This window comes from Rhinolophus hipposideros (genome assembly GCF_964194185.1).
Source record: "Rhinolophus hipposideros genome assembly, chromosome: 4".
NCBI lineage: Eukaryota > Metazoa > Chordata > Mammalia > Chiroptera > Rhinolophidae > Rhinolophus > Rhinolophus hipposideros.
The window spans coordinates 14,666,627-14,683,165 of record NC_138050.1 but is presented as its reverse complement, the minus strand read 5'-3'; the positions used below and the strand labels follow the sequence as shown (position 1 = coordinate 14,683,165).

The following is a 16,539-nucleotide window of genomic DNA, read 5'->3' as shown; positions in this document are numbered from 1 at the left end:
AATGTATGCTTCTCAATATCGTCATTATCATTTTTTTTCATAAAACTATCTGAAAAATTCTTCAAATATGCATTTTATGGTTAATAAATTGTTGACAGTTTAAAAAAGCATAGAAATCTATGCTGAAACTGTACTGAAGCCAAAAAAGCCCTTTAAATTGCATCTGTCTGCCGTTTAAATACATATTTATTATAGAAACTTATTTACTTACAGTTTTATTTTCCCTAAATATCTGCCATAGAAAATACTTAGAGTACAGTTAAAGATTACCTCTTATTCTGTTTTGATTAATGGAATTTTTCTCTTTGTAATAAATACATAAGTAAAATTTTAGTTAATTCGATCTTTAAAATAAAAGATTACTTAAAAAGTAAAGAAGTATGTATTGACCCCGCTTGAATGCAAAGTATTATCTCAACAAGCAGTGTGGTTCCTCTAATATTTGTAAGCACATTTTAAAAATAATGTTTGTTACTATCTTCATTATCAACTGATAGCATATGTTTCAAATAGATCCTTTTAATCTTTACATAGTGTTTATTATAAAATAAATGGATATTTTAAATGGCCAGATGAATTAAAAACATACAGGTTTAATTATTCACATTTAAACTTATATCTCTATTTAAAAGTAGTGTAATTGAAGTTTCATGTGAGTATTGGTTTTCTCTACATGGTTGTTTTCCTTTTGATCCAGTTGTGGTTTCCTTCATATTTTACCAGCAGCACTTTTTAATGTGACATGTGTCAACATTTTTTCTGCTTTATCTCCTAAACTTGTCCTTACGTAGCTTTTATTTTCATAGACATCACTATGACTTTTTGCTAGCAGGAAGAAATATTAAACCAAAATTGTAAAGCAGGATGGTGTAGTACAATACATACAGGCTTTGGTGTCAGACAGTAGACCTGGGTTCAAAAAGCAGGCCTTCCACTTACTTGCTGAGGGAACACATCTATAATATGTGACTAAATGATGGTGAGGGTTAATGTACCTATCTAGTAGCAGATGCTTACTAGATAGTGCCTGTTAAATTATTTTCAGCATTACTATTCCTAGAGTATAACCCAAAGGAAATTGTGCATAAACACACTGGTGAACTGATTCACCGGGGAGCATTTGTCTATTTCTAGTAAAACAATGATATTAACAATGGAACACCTTTTGTCATCTGGAAAATATACCATAGTGAGTTAGATAAAAACAGAAAGCGTGACACTAGCCTTCCTATATTCTGCTACCTTTAGTCATAATTTGGATTTATGGAATGCAGAAGATACAACTCAAATTTAAAGAACTAAAATACTTCTATTGCAGAGGAAAGCTGGGTTTTAAAACACATCAGTAACTATTTTTAAATGTATTTCTTGATTATTTAGGGAGTCAGCATCTCTGGCAAAGACAAGCAGATTGTCAGTCATAAAATAAGTTGTGAACAAGAAAGTTTGTAATCAAATAGACTTTCCATAGCCACTTATTTTAAGATTTAATAAATCAAAAGTCCAAGAAAGTAAACTTCCAATGAAGATGGTGAAGTAGGAAAACACTGTGCTTGCCTCTTCCCACAACCACATCAAAATTACAACTAAATTATAGAAGAATCACCCTGGAGAACCAACTGAAAACTAGCTGAACAGAAGTTCTATCACTATGTATATACTGAAGAAGCCACATCAAAACTCGTAGGAGTAGAAACGTGGAATGGGCTGGCCCAACAACCATCTTTGGCAATTGAGATGTGGGAGGGATATCTCCACTGCAGAGGTCCTCTCTGAGGAGCAAGGGGTTTTTGTCCCACACTAGGCTCCCCAGCCCAGAGCTCCAGTGCCAGAAATGGGAACCCCTAGAATATCTGGCTGTGAAAATTGGCAGGGATTCCATCTGGATGAAACAGAAGGCTTCTAGAAACCTAGGTGTCCTCATAAAGAGCCCGAGAAGAGAATTACTCGTAAACATTTGCCCTAAGCACCAGTGAAGTGACAGCAACTCGAAAGGTGCCAGGAAAATGCAGGGAAGAATTGAATTGTGTGGCTTCAGGGCGACGGCTGGGAGGCAGTCACCATTGTTCATGTGTTGAGCCCTCCTCTCAAACAACTTGCATGTGCTGGTGGGTGCCAAACTTGAATCTGCATTAACCTGGTGAATACCACTTGTGCCACCTTGGTAACTCTCTGAGATCCTGCCCCACCCAACTGGTACACCACCCAAAACTCTTTCAGCAGCTATTCCTCACAGGCAGCTGACCTCAGCCCATGCTGCAGACTTTCCAAAAAACTGTCAAAGGTCTGAAGGCTCCAGGCAGGGGCCATGGCCTTGGCATGCCCTGAACCTCTAGCTGGCACCAGTGGCAGCTAGCCTCAGTGTTTGGCATGGCCTCTCCCACATGCCTCCTACAACACAGGCAACTACCAACCTTGGATCGCTTTGTAGCTTCTCTCAGGGGACTCAGGCTAGAAATATGCAGTGGCTAACTTAGTCCTGCACTGGAGACCTTCAGAAGAGGCCCCAGAACTAGTGCATATAGTGGCCAGCTTCAGATCACAACAGAGCACAACCCAATTTGTTCTACAAGTGCCACATCCAAAGGGTGGTCTCAGCAAGCACCAGAGCCAAACTGGGGCAAATCCTGCTCCACTGAATAAGCCCCTGCACAGCAGCTCATACACTGTGGTTGTGGCCAGTCCTCACAGTCAATCTGCCTGAAGGGTGACCCCACTCACTATGGACCAAGAACAAACAAAGCTCAACTACAACAGGAGGGCACACACAACCCACATAAAGGACACTCCTGGATCACAGCTCAGGTGACTAGGGAAACTGTGCCACTGGGTCCCACAGTACTCCTACTACATGGGACCAACCTGCCAAGACTGAAAGGCTAGCAGATCTACCTAATACACAGAAGCAAACACAGAGAGGCAGGCAATATGAGGAGACAAAGAAAAATGTTCCAAATAAAAAAACAGATGAAAACTCTAGAAAAAGAACTAAAGGAAATGGAAGCAAACAATCTATCAGATTCAGAGTTCAAAACATTGGTTGTAAAGATCCTCATTGAACTTAGGGGAAGAATGTGTGAACACAGTGAGAACTTTAACAAAGAGATAGGAAAGATAAAAAGGACATAGAAACCACAAAAAAAATTAGTTAGAAATGAAGAATACAATAACTGAAATGAAGAATACATTATAGTATTCTTATAGTATATATAAATGAAGAATACATTTATATATATATATATATATATATATATATATATATATATATATATACATATACAGCAGATTGCATGAAATAGAGTGAATTGGAAAACAAGGTAGCACAAAAGACCCAGTCAGAACAGAAAAAAGAATCAAGAAAAAAAAATGAGGAGAGTTTAAGGGACCTCTGGGACTCATCAACTTTACCAATATTCACATCATTGTGGTACCAGAAGGGGAAGAGAGAGAGCAAGGGATTTAAAACCTGATGACTGAAAACTTCCCTAACCTGGTGAAGACAATAGACATAGAAACCCAAGAAGTGCAGAGTCCAAAAGAAGATGAATCCAAACAGGCCCACACCAAGACACATCATAATTAAATGCCAAAAGTTAAAAACAAAGAGAGAATCTTAAAAGCAGCTAGAGAAAAGCAGTTAGTTACCTACAGGGGAGCTCCGCAGTACTGTCAGATAACTTCTCAACAGATTCTTTGTAGGCCAGAAGGCATTGGTACAAAAATCAAAATAATGAAAATAAAGGACCGACAACCAAGACTACTCTACCCAGCAAAGCTATCATTTAGAATCAAAGGAGAGATAAAAAGCTTCTCAGACAAGAAAAAGCTAAATGAATTTATCACCACCAAACCAGTAGTTAGAGAAATGTTAAAGGGACTTGTTTAAGAAGGAACAACAACAAAAGATCATAAATATGAATAACAAAATGGCAATAACTGCATACTTATCAATAATCACTTTAAATGTAAATAGATTAAATGCTTCAATCAAAAGACACAGGGTAGCTGAATGGATAAGAAAACATTATCCATACATATGCTGCTTACAAAAGACCAGTCTACTTCAGATCGAAAGACACACACAGACTCAAGTAATTGGATTTTAAAAAAAGATGTTTCATGCAAATGCAAATGAAAATAAAAAGCTGAGGTAACAATACTTACAGCAGATAAAATAGACCTTAAAACAAAGACTCTAACAAGACACACAGAAAGACACTCATTATGATACACTTTGTACACAGTCTTTTTGAGTAATTGTTGAAGTGCCTCATTCTATTTGCTGACCTCATTATATTTACACTTGACAGTTTGAAAACCCAGTGGCAGGGAATTTCGTATTTGTAAAAGATTGGCATTAGATTTATATTATTTATATGAATTTTCTATAACTAATTGGTTGCATTATACAAACATCTCTAATTGTTCAACTTGTAAATAGTGAAAAATGATTGTTGATAGGTAACTAAAATATGTTTAACTATGGGAAGTTTTACAAATAAACATACATAACTGACATTTAAATTTTAAAAAAAAAGATTTCATAAAATGTTGTAATTCAGATTAAAGAAAGAATAACGTGTCGTTATATTGGAAAGTTATTTTTTCTCTAATTTACCCTTGTCATTTTTTGGCGAAAAACACCATATTTCTCCTGCAACGAAAAAACTGGCAGAAGATTTATGAACTTTGTTCAACATTGCTATGGCATGCTGTTTGAAATTCATAGGCTTGAACAAATGAATAAATATTCATCCTCTCTGCTTTCCTCTTCTTTTCTAGGTGCCTCCCATCCTCCTTGATAAGCAGTTCTCTGAATTTACTCCGGACATTACACCAATCATTTTGGCAGCCCACACAAATAATTATGAGATAATAAAACTTTTAGTTCAGAAAGGAGTCTCAGTACCCAGACCCCACGAGGTCCGCTGCAACTGTGTTGAATGCGTCTCCAGTTCAGATGTGGATAGCCTCCGCCACTCACGGTCTAGACTCAACATTTACAAGGCCTTGGCCAGCCCCTCTCTCATTGCACTGTCAAGCGAAGATCCTTTTCTCACAGCCTTTCAGTTAAGTTGGGAGCTTCAGGAATTGAGCAAGGTGGAAAATGAATTCAAGTCAGAGTATGAGGAGCTGTCACGACAGTGCAAACAATTTGCTAAGGACCTACTGGATCAGACAAGAAGTTCCAGAGAACTAGAAATCATTCTTAATTACCGAGATGACAATAGTCTCATAGAAGAACAAAGTGGAAATGATCTTGCAAGACTAAAGTTGGCCATCAAGTACCGTCAGAAAGAGGTGAGTGTTGTCAGACTTTATCCATCAAAATGCCATAGAATTTTAAATAACAATGCAGCAAACTTGTACTCCCAAATTAGATTTAGGCTTTAGAGAATTTTCTATTTAACTGGAAGCAGATATTTATTGTTTGATTGATATTTTTTCAGATTAATAATTATGAAATACTTGGGAATTGTAATAAGTTGTTTAATAACTGCTGATGGTTTTGGTATTTCTGTTAAAATGGACACATTTACTTTGGCATAATGAAAAAAACTAGTGAATTTTTAGAATCTCCAGACTGAGAGTTCCAGGCCTCTCATTTATTAGTCTTTGACTTTAGAGGGTCACACAGATCTCTTTGAGTTTTGATTTTCTCATGTGCTTAATGAACTTAATATTTATAAAATTTTATTATATCTACTCTTCTGTATTTATACATATAAAATATTTCCCTCACAGACTTGTAGGACGTGCATAATGTATAGATGTGTGTGAAGGCTCTTAGTGAATTTTGAGGTATCACATTCATAAAATACATTAGAATTTAGTAATAAAGGAAAAGCCTTCGGTCCAACAGCAGATAAAAGTTATAAAACTTCTCTTGTGTCTGGCTTAGTCTTTTGATATCAAGTATAACAAGTTAAGGAAGTTAATAGAAGGAGAGTAATAAAGTTCTCATGAAAACTCCATGGATTTGAAGTATTAAATAAGGAAATTCAAATCTATTACGTTTATCACCTAGCAGAGTTGTGTTTTCTGTTTGTTTCCATCACTGTTTAAGTGGAGTGAATTCTCAAAAAACTGTTTATCTCTATCTCCAGACAATTTTGATTCTCTGTTCACTCTTTTTAATTAATTATAGTAATTATTTATTCCAGAACAACAATTGGAGAAAACTTTATAAGGTGAAAAAGAAAGAAAAAGACTTCTGAATGAAAGAATGTATTCAATTTCTTTTGAACTTGGCTGTGATTTTTTCACATTAGCCCTGGCTGCTATGTCTATTGTTGCTTACTAAATATTTAAGGTTCAAAATACCTGAATTTGCTTCCTTGTGTTTTTCCTGTAGTTATTTGGCCAGTTGTTTTGGGAGCCTGAAACTTAGCTGAAACAATATTTTCCCCTAACAAGGAAGGAAACAGCTTCTTCTGCGTGCATTGACTCTGATTCTAAGATATCACAGGCTAGTTTGAGCCATGCCAAGAGTACCAATTCATTTTCTTAGTTTCTTGTATTTAGGACTCAGGGACCTGGTATTTTAAAGGGACTGTATATAATTTTAATATATAACTATAAGAAATTGACAAAAAGTTCACTGATTAAAGATTTTAAAGTATAAAATATAACACTCGAAAGTAATTCCATGCATTATTTAAGAGAGGTAAGACAGTGATGTGTCCTCAGAATTTGGGCCAGGCCTTCTTAAGTATCTATTATTAACACAATATTATGCTTTTATTTATTTAGTTTTTTGGGGGGATGGGATTTAAGGGAATTACACAATGATTACAAAGGTCTTCTCTTATGATATTATCCTATGAACGGTGAGTGGAATAAAATTCCAGGATGTTCAATTCATAAAGTGAAACAAAGATCACAGTAGCAACTGGCTGTGCTCACCTGTTTCACTTTTCTCTGCAGTCAGTGAACCAACTCAGCTCTGTTTTATGCCTACACTGATTCTGGTCCTGATATCATAACTGGTTTAACTTTGTTTTTGGCCACAATGATTTTTGTGAAGTCACTGGAACAATATACCCACAGACTCTTTTCCCATACCTTCATAACAGAATGCTACAAATGACATTGAATCAATGGAAGCTACCAAATTCTTGTCACAGGGTTGTCTAAGACAAAAAATTTAGTATGAATTTATTGCATAATAACATGTTTAGATTTTTACCAAAAACATATACATTTTATTCTTCCATTCATTCTGTATTCATTGACTCTTTGAACATATATTTTACAGGAGACATTCCAGGCAATGTGCAAAGCACTTAGTATTCCATGGTGGTATATCTGTGCCCTTGTAGAGCTTATACTCTGATATGGGGAGACAATAAGATGTTAACTATATGAGACTGTTTTGTTTCTGAACCACTAAAAATAGTCATTCATACTAACGAGCTATGTAATGTTAGACAAATTATCCTTTGAGTTTCTGCTTTCTCTCCTTTAAAATGGGATTATATGGCCTACTTTAAGGGTTATTTGTAAAGATGAAGCATAAGAATTCAAACCCAGAGTTTAGCATACATCGTGACTTGTTTGCACATGGAAGAGTAGCTATCTATTATTATTAGTTATTACTATTGTCAAAAAAATTCAACCAAGTAAATTTGCATATCAAATTGGCTTTTTTAAGCCATTCATAACTTGGGCAACATCCCATCTAGCAAGCAGATAAATACCTAAAGGGGTTGTACATAACGGACAGTTTTTATAGGAAGAAAGATGGGCAAAAGGGTCTATTAGCAAACGAAAAGGATTATTTTTGGGCCAGGACACTTTTTTGGAGGATGGGGAGGGAAAGGCAAGGGTTTTACCATGCAGATTGCCATTTCTTCCTCTCCAAGGTGGAGAGGGTCCACATAATAGATTACATCATAGGTGCTACCCAGAAGATTCCAGACTGATTGATAAAGATTATATTCCTAGGAGAGGTTGAAACAGCATTTAAATAAGGTATTAAATCGAGACTTGAAACAATATTTAAATTGGGTATTAAACTATGGTCTTTTAGCACTAGTGCTTCCATTTTGGGCCTGTGATATTCTTTTTATTTACACTATTATTATCATTGTTTTTGTTTATCCTCTCATGGACCCCCAATATGAAAGGCTATGCACATGAAGTACTATTCCCTTCCATAAGAAAGGGTTGGCTTCATCACTAAACATTTTCATATTTGTAATGGCTATTCATCAATGCCTTGTAGGTTTCATTACGCTTTTGCATATCAAAAGTAGGTTTATCCTTCTTGTAGTCTATTAGTATAATCAGTATTCTAAACCATTTATATTAAGATACACACTCTCGTCAAAAATGTGTAGTGTATAAAGTTTACCCCGGCCCCTAAAGTTGTCCGTACTCTAATTCTTCCATTATAGGCTCTCAAGAGCAACTTCTGTTGTTAATAGAAGACATTTGATTTTAATTTGTTTTTCTAACCTGCATTTTAAATACACAGAGGTTGTCAAAAAAAATTATACACATTTAAGAATGGAAAAAGCTGTATTAAAATTGTAATACTCAATATACACCGATAACAAAAGATGAATTCAAGTCAAGTTTGACTTCTGCAATTACAAGAGGTGCTCAGAGTGGTTACCATCAGCGTCTAGACACTTCTGATTACGGCGAACTAGTGCTTGAGCATAGATAACATCTCTTAAAATGTGTATACGTTTTTTGGCATCTCCAGTATTTTAGGCATTGATTATGTTTGCCCTTTGAACCTGATACTACAGAATCAGGAACTGATATCACAGCAGTGCTCATTAAAAATGTTAGGCATATGGTATGATTGAGTGATGTAAACAGTTATGAACGTGTAAAGGAGATATCAAGCAGCATTCCTCTAGCTGAATGTTCTCCCCTGCAGTCCTCAAGAGCATGCTCCCTCATGGACCGATTTCTGAGCCCTGGTTCTCTGTCCTTGTGTGTGCGCACACCTGCTGTTGCCAGGCAATGAGAACATGGATCACAGGCTCCCTTATGCCTTAGCCAACCCCTTCCCAGGGACCAAACATTTCAGTGCTGGACACTGTATAATGGATGAAGCAAATGCTTTTTGGGACTTGTCAGCCTGGCTGACAAAACTTTGACAGGTCATTAGGCATTTAATTAACACTAGGTTTTTAGAGCTTGGAATCCAATCCCCATTAGTTACTTTACAATTAAGTAAATGACATGTAAACACTTTCTCTTAATTGATATCTGAAAGTAATTATTTTCCTTCTATAATTAAATATTGTATATGCACATGTCTAAAACATTATATAAATTTCTCCTTTTAAACTGCATTGATTAGAAAGTTCTAGATTTATCTTATAAAACATAAAATAAAACCCTTAACTTAAAATTACCTATAAAACTTAGTTTTTATTTGATACTGCTTTAAATAGATACAAAAAGGAAAGGATTAAGCAATTTCTTTTCAAAGCATATTCTTATGTTCACCTGACAAAATGTGTATATCCACAAGATAAGCAATCCTTCCCAATGTAGTTTTTGTCACAGCAACAAAAGCTACACAAAACATTAGGTTATAATGATGTCTTTAAAATTTTACTGAGTATTGGACAGCTTTTCTTGGTCCTGAAATGAATTACTTTTTGGTTTTTTGCATAAAACTAGTACTTCTGACTCCATGAAACTGACAGCCAAAGGCTTGCGGTAGATCTGCTATTTGCCATTATTCAGATGCAGTCATTTAGTTTGTTGATGATGAAGAACAATTTCTTTTGTTTCTTTTACACAAATGTTTGCATTTAAATTTGAGGGTTTTTTTCCTAGGGTTATTATTTAATGGTCCATATTTTCTCTGCCACTCATCACTAAACATAATTAAGAATTATATTTAAGAATTACCAGTTTTTGAAGTTATGGATTTAACAGCTTATCCCAACTCACATATTCCTGAAAAAAATACAAAAACCCAATAGGTTATCTTTTAGAAATTTATGAAACAGTAACATTATTGTTCTCAAGAAAAGTTTGATGGTATTGAGATATAATATAAACTGCTGTGTTTCCCTATAAATTACACATATGAGAGAAAAATTTTAAACTTATCCCCACCCGCATTTTCTTTTGACTCTATGAAGCATATTCACATTTTTTTTCTAAATAGAGGTTAATTATCTTTTGTTTGAATTCTTAGAAACAGAAACATATAGTAAAACTCTCCATAATGCCTGTGCTATAATTGGTTATTTGTAATTCTGAAGCTGTGTTTTATAGTACTTTCTTATAGCAGCCTGAACTGACTAATACATCCACAAAATTGTGAAATATCATAAATTAATGTTTCAAACCACCAAGATTTAGAGCATAGATAATGGTCAACAACCAAAGCCTGGCAATCTTATTTTCAGTTATATTCCTTAGTGTTTCCCTAATCATTTTCCTTACTTCTCGCCTTACTCCTCCTGCTCCCTATTGGAGATAGTCTTACACTAGTGTGCTTCACCTAGTTTTCTGGTTCCAATCTTGTCCAAATTCACACTACACTCCAGAATATTTAATACATAAACATTTCCCATGTTAAAATTATTCTATTAAAATATAATAAATATTGTTATATTATTTTTTATATTAGCAAAATATACATAACATTAAATTTATCTTATTAACCATTTTTAAGTATATAGTTCAGTGATATTAAATACGTTCACGTGGTTGTGTAACAGTCACCACCATCCATCTTCAAAACTGTCATCTTTCTAAACTGAAACTCCATAGCCACTAAATAATAACCCCACCTTCCCCCAGCTCCCAAGCCCCTAGAAACCACTATTCTACTTTCTGTCTCTATGAGTGTGACTATTCTAGGTATCTTATATAAGTGGAATCATACAATATCTGTCCTTTTGTGTCTGTCTTATTATCTCTTAGCATAATGTCTTCAAGCTTCACCCATGTAGTAGCATATAGTCAATATACTGTTCCTTTTTAAGACTGAATAATATTCCATTGTATGTATATTCCACATTTTATTTATCCCTTCATCTGTTGATGGACATTTGGGTTGTTTGCATGTTTTGGCTATTGTGAATAATGCTGCTATATTGTGTTATGTTAAAACACTAACCTGGTTCTCTGTCCCTAACTTTGTAGATCCTATATGATATAACCCAAGCTCCTTAACAAAATACAGCATATCCAGACTTTCTGCCTAGTTTCACCCCTTCCTAACTTGCATTTTGTGCTCAGCAATTTCATTTTGCTGGTATTTCTTCTATGCTATGCTCTGTGAATGTTACCTCTGTACATTTTCTTCCTGTTTTATTACCTAGAAATACAACCATTGCCTCTGGCTAGATCCTACTCACTCTTTAAGATGTTAAGACTCAGACTTCATAAAGGTGGCCATGTTTCCTCTCTTAGGCTGTGTTTGCATTCCTTCTATGTTTGGAGCATGTACATTTGCCTTGTTATATTATAGTTTATTTTGTACATGTCTACCCCCTTCATGAAACAGTGAGCTTCTTTAAACCAAGAACTGTGATTTTTATCTTGCTATATTTAGCTAGTGTGATTACAGTAGTATGTAGCATGAGCTCAACAAAAGTTTGTGGAACTAATAGTAATTCTCTTCAAATCAAACATTCTACTTTTGTAAAACCTTGATGGTAGACTTCCTAAAGGATTTTATATTGCAGAATAACTTGATCATTGGTGAAGAGAAAGTAACAAAACTTTGTGTACACTTTTTGTTGACTGACCCCTATGTGTATAACACTGGTAAAAGCTATAGAGACAAAATACACAATAGATAATTCCCTCAGGGGGTTGGTGAAGGGAGGTATGACATAAATAATATGTAGGCAAACATATCAAAAATGCAATTTTTGTATGAATTTGCTTTTAATTACTTTAATTAAATAATTTATTACTTAATATAAAATAATAAAGTAAAAGGTTTTAATAATATTGATTATTTCCATCCTTATCCTTTATACAATTTGACTTTTATCTGTTCAAACAAATGTTGCTGTAAATATTATTACATCGCATTGATCATGTGATTACAGTTTAGATGCCAAGAAGCTGTAATTGCTATTAAAATGTAACTGAAATTTTGTATAGAGCCATTTTATTTTTGTCCTTCCTATGTATTTTCTCATCTTTTTCCATTCCAGTTTTACTTAGTTTTATCATTTTTTTCACGGACTACTAGTTGCTGACACAACTCTGGCTGGGACTTTGGCTCTAGAAGCAGAATTTTGAGTTTTGCAGCTTTCTCTGTTGAGGAAACATAATCACTACCCCAGAGCATATTAGCAGCATTTGCCTTTGAGATAAGGCCAGTAATCTACCTTCTATGTGATGACTGTATAGATTGTGTTGGAAACTCGGCAAACTGTTTCAGAAAGGACAATGCGTGAATATGCAAAAAAATCCATTATTTAAGGATATTCAAGAACAAAGTTATCTAAAAATAATATTAATAATATTTCAAATAGATGGGATTTAAATGACAATATGTTTTTTCTTATAATGGAATTAGATTGCATGAAAATCATTGGCTGAAAATCTAACATATTACATATTACCTTCTTTTTGAACAAAATGCACAGAACATAATTAACATTTTCTTTATAATTAAAACACTACAATAAACCTCAGTTGTACTCTGTTGTCTAATAGCAACTGTAGGATTTTTTAAGCACTGATATTATTAGCTATTTCAGCAGATATGGAATTATAGCAGAAATTTACTCTTTTCATAGTTTTAAAGTCTCTTTCATCATTATGAGACTTCCAACTATCAGTTCTTGATAATATCAAAGCAGCTGTTCTTTTATATTTACATATTTTAATCAATTTCAGATTAAGCAACCGAATTAACTACATCCAGATATTACAAAAATGGAATGTTTGACTTGAAGAGAAATAGTATTAGTTCCACAAACATTTGCTGAGCTCATACCACACACTAGGTAGAAAGGTTGGAAAATAACAGCAAAATTGAGTGAGTACCTGAGGACCCCTTTATAAATATAAGGCATAAGAGTTGATGCCTGAAAACCTGTACTGTGAAATTTATTCAACTTGTCTGAGACCTCTTTTACTTCTTGGATTTCAGATGGATCAAGGTTGTCTAACAAGTACCTTATATTTTAAACGAATTTGTGTGTGTGTGTGTGTGTGTGTGTGTGTGTACAAATAGATAAGATACCAGGTTATGAAAATGTTTAAGCCTTTTGAAAATTCAAGTATAATTAATCTCAACAACATAGAGATATTTCTACAGACTTCATAGGAAGGATGTATATAAATTTTATTAATTTAACCAAATGTTTAATATGTTGGAAATTATCAACATGGGAACAAAGGGGGGAAATGCTGCTAACATTTAGAGAATAATTTAATTATAAGTAAAATACAGCAAGAGGTTTTTAACCAATTATGTTACATAAACTTAATTATTTGCTGTAAATCAAATCACCTAATTAAATAGTGATGCATATTCTTGCTCTAATAGTTCATGATATGCTTTACCAAGTTTTCATGCAAAATATGTTGACATTGTTATGGTTTGAACTGCTTTTACAATAGGCAATCAAAAAATGTTAGAAAGGTCTCTATAAACAAATAATTTAGAGATGTTTGGAGAGAGATAGTAAGGGGTTGTTGTCAGCAATATTAAGCACATAATATAATGTTCTTTGTGGTAATGATAATGATACTTTCAGGCTTTGCTAAAGAATGAATTTTGTTTTTCTTCAAGCAGTGGGAAATATTCAAGCAAGTATTTAAGTAACAATGTTCAAGTAACAATAATAAATCTTTAAGAATATTAACTCTGATCAGATTGATAAGTTGTTTTATTATTAACATGTCACTTCCACCAAGGTCTCACTTTGATCATCTCTACAATGAAGGTATGGGAGATTCCTATCTTCAAAATCCTATGATTTTAATATTACACAAAGGCAATTTTAACAGTGTCTAGAGTAATCAGGTAGAAAGTTTTAATGAGATGAATTGTTTCTGACCCCCAAATTCTTATGCGGAAGCCCTAACTTCCAATATGACTGTATTTGGATATAGGACCTTTAAAAAGGTAATTAAATTAAAATCAGGGGATTAAAATCCAGCCTAATCTAATCACAATATTGTCCTTGTAAGAAGAGGAAATTTGGGCATACAGAGAGATACCAGGACAGCACACATACGGAGGAAAGACCAGGTGAGAACACAGTGAGAAAGAAGCCATAGGTAAGCCAAGGAGAATGACTACAGAAGAAAACAAATACAGCCACAAATGGATCTTGGACTTGTAGCCTCCATAACTGAAATAAAATAATTTTCAGTTTTTCAGTTATTTAAGCCACCTAGTCTGGGGTAATTTTTTTATTTTACAGCTCTAGTAAACTAATATAAATGTATTAATAGTTCTTCAATTAATTTCATAGTAATATATGTATATTCATTATAGTTTACGCACTACTCACAACTTTTTCTTATAAAATTCTGGTTGATACCTTATGAGATTAATGTTATTATTTGTTATAAATAGGATCAAACTGAAAGTAAACACGATAAGTTTAAGGGAAAATTATTGAGGGAATGAAAGTCTTGAGGAAACTCAAGTAACTGCTGAGAAAAATAGTCTTGTACTGAAAACCAACTAACAAACTCAGATATTAGTATTTAAGACAAAAGTCAAATAAGTAAATCAAAGAATCAAGGCAAATTCTTGAGACTTATGATGAAAAGTGAATTCTAGTTTTATTTTTAAAGCAACCTTTTTCCTCAAAAAAATATTATCAAATATAATCCAAAAATGTATAAAATAGTTATACACTGCAACCAAGTGGGATTTATTCCAGGTTCTAAACCAATTAATGTAATCCATTACATCAGCTGATTCAAACAAAAAAAAATCACACAATTATTTCAACAGATGCAGAAAAAGCATTTAACAAAATCCCACACCCATGCTTGATAAAAATTATCAGTAAAGTAGGAATGGTGGGGAGCTTCCTTGAGTTAATAAAGAATATCTACACAAAAACCCTGCAGCTAACATCATACATGTATGTAAAGGTGAGAAACCTGCGGCTTTCCCACTAAGATCAAATACAAGTCAAAGGTGTCTCTTCTCACCACTGCTTTTTAACATTGTGCTGGAAGTTATAGCTAATGCACTAAGACAAGAATAGGAAATGAAACGTGCACAGATTGGGAAGGAATAAACAAAACTGTCTTTTTTGTAGATGACAGGATCATCTATGTAGAAAATCTGCAAAACAAAAGCACCAAAAAGCCCCTGATGCTAATAAGTGATTTTAGCAAGGATGCCGTATACAAGGATAATGTACAAAAGTCAATTGCTTTTCTATATGCCAGTAATGAACAAACAGAATTATAATTTAAAAACACAATACCATTTACATTAGAATTGCCAAAAATGAAATATTAAGGTATAAATCTAACTATGTACAAGATCTATTTGAGGAAAACTACAAAACTCTGATGAATGAAATTAAAGATAGCTAAATAAAAAGAGAGATGTTCATGAATAAAAGGCTTAAGAGAGTCAAGGTATCAGTTGTTTCCAACTTGATCTATAGATTCAATGCAATCCCAGTCAAAATTCCGTGGGTTATTTTGTGTACATTGAAAAACTGATTCTTAGTTTATATGGAAAGGCAAAAGACCACAGGACAGCAAACACAATATAAAGAAGAACGAAATTGGAGGCTGTGACTACTTTTTTATTTATTTAATTTATTGGGGTGACATTGGTTAGTAAAATTATATGGGTTTCAAGTGTACGTTTCTATAATATGAGTACATCATCTATATATTGCCTTATGTGTTCATCATCCAGAGTTACGTCTCCTTCCATCACCATATATTTTATCCCCTTTTCCCTCTTCTACCACACTCTCCCTTTACCATCTGGTAACCACTAAACTGTTGTCTGTGTCTCTGAGTTTTTGTGTTTTTGTTTGTCTTGTTCCTTTGTTGCTTTTAGTTTAATATCCCTCATATGAGTAAAGTCATATATTTCTTGGCTTTATCTGTCTGACTTATTTTGCTTAGCATGATAATCGCAAGATCAATCCATGTTGTTGCAAATGACAGATTTTCATCTTTTCTGATGGCTGAGTAATATTCCATTATATATATATATACTATATCTTCTTTATCCAATCATTTATTGAAGGACATTTTGGTTGTTTCCATGTCTTAGCCACCATGAATAATGTTGCAGTGAACATAGGGGTACATATATCTTTACGTATAAATGTTTTCAGATTTTTTGGGTAGATACCCAGAAGAGGGATTGCTGGGTCATATAGTAATTCTATTTTTTGAGGAACCTCCGCACTGCCTTCCATAGTGGCTGCACCAGTCTGCATTCCCACCAACAGAGTATGAGGATTTCTTTCTCTCCACAGCCTCTCCAACACTTTTATTACTTGTTTTGTTGACGATAGCCATTCTAACAGGTATGAGGTGATATCTCGTTGTTTTGATTTGCATTTCCCTAATAACTAGTGAAGTTGA

The 16,539-nt window shown here is 34.0% G+C and overlaps 1 protein-coding gene across 6 annotated transcripts in view; it reads left to right on the top strand.

Moving 5' to 3' along the window:
- Positions 1-16,539, top strand: part of TRPC4 (transient receptor potential cation channel subfamily C member 4) — a 221,037-nt gene that overhangs the window by 86,289 nt on the left and 118,209 nt on the right. For all 6 annotated transcript variants that reach the window (XM_081046160.1, XM_081046159.1, XM_081046156.1 and 3 more), the window contains one exon: positions 4,783-5,301. In XM_081046160.1, the coding sequence (XP_080902286.1) occupies positions 4,783-5,301 (519 nt within the window). The remainder of the gene's footprint in view (positions 1-4,782; positions 5,302-16,539) is intronic.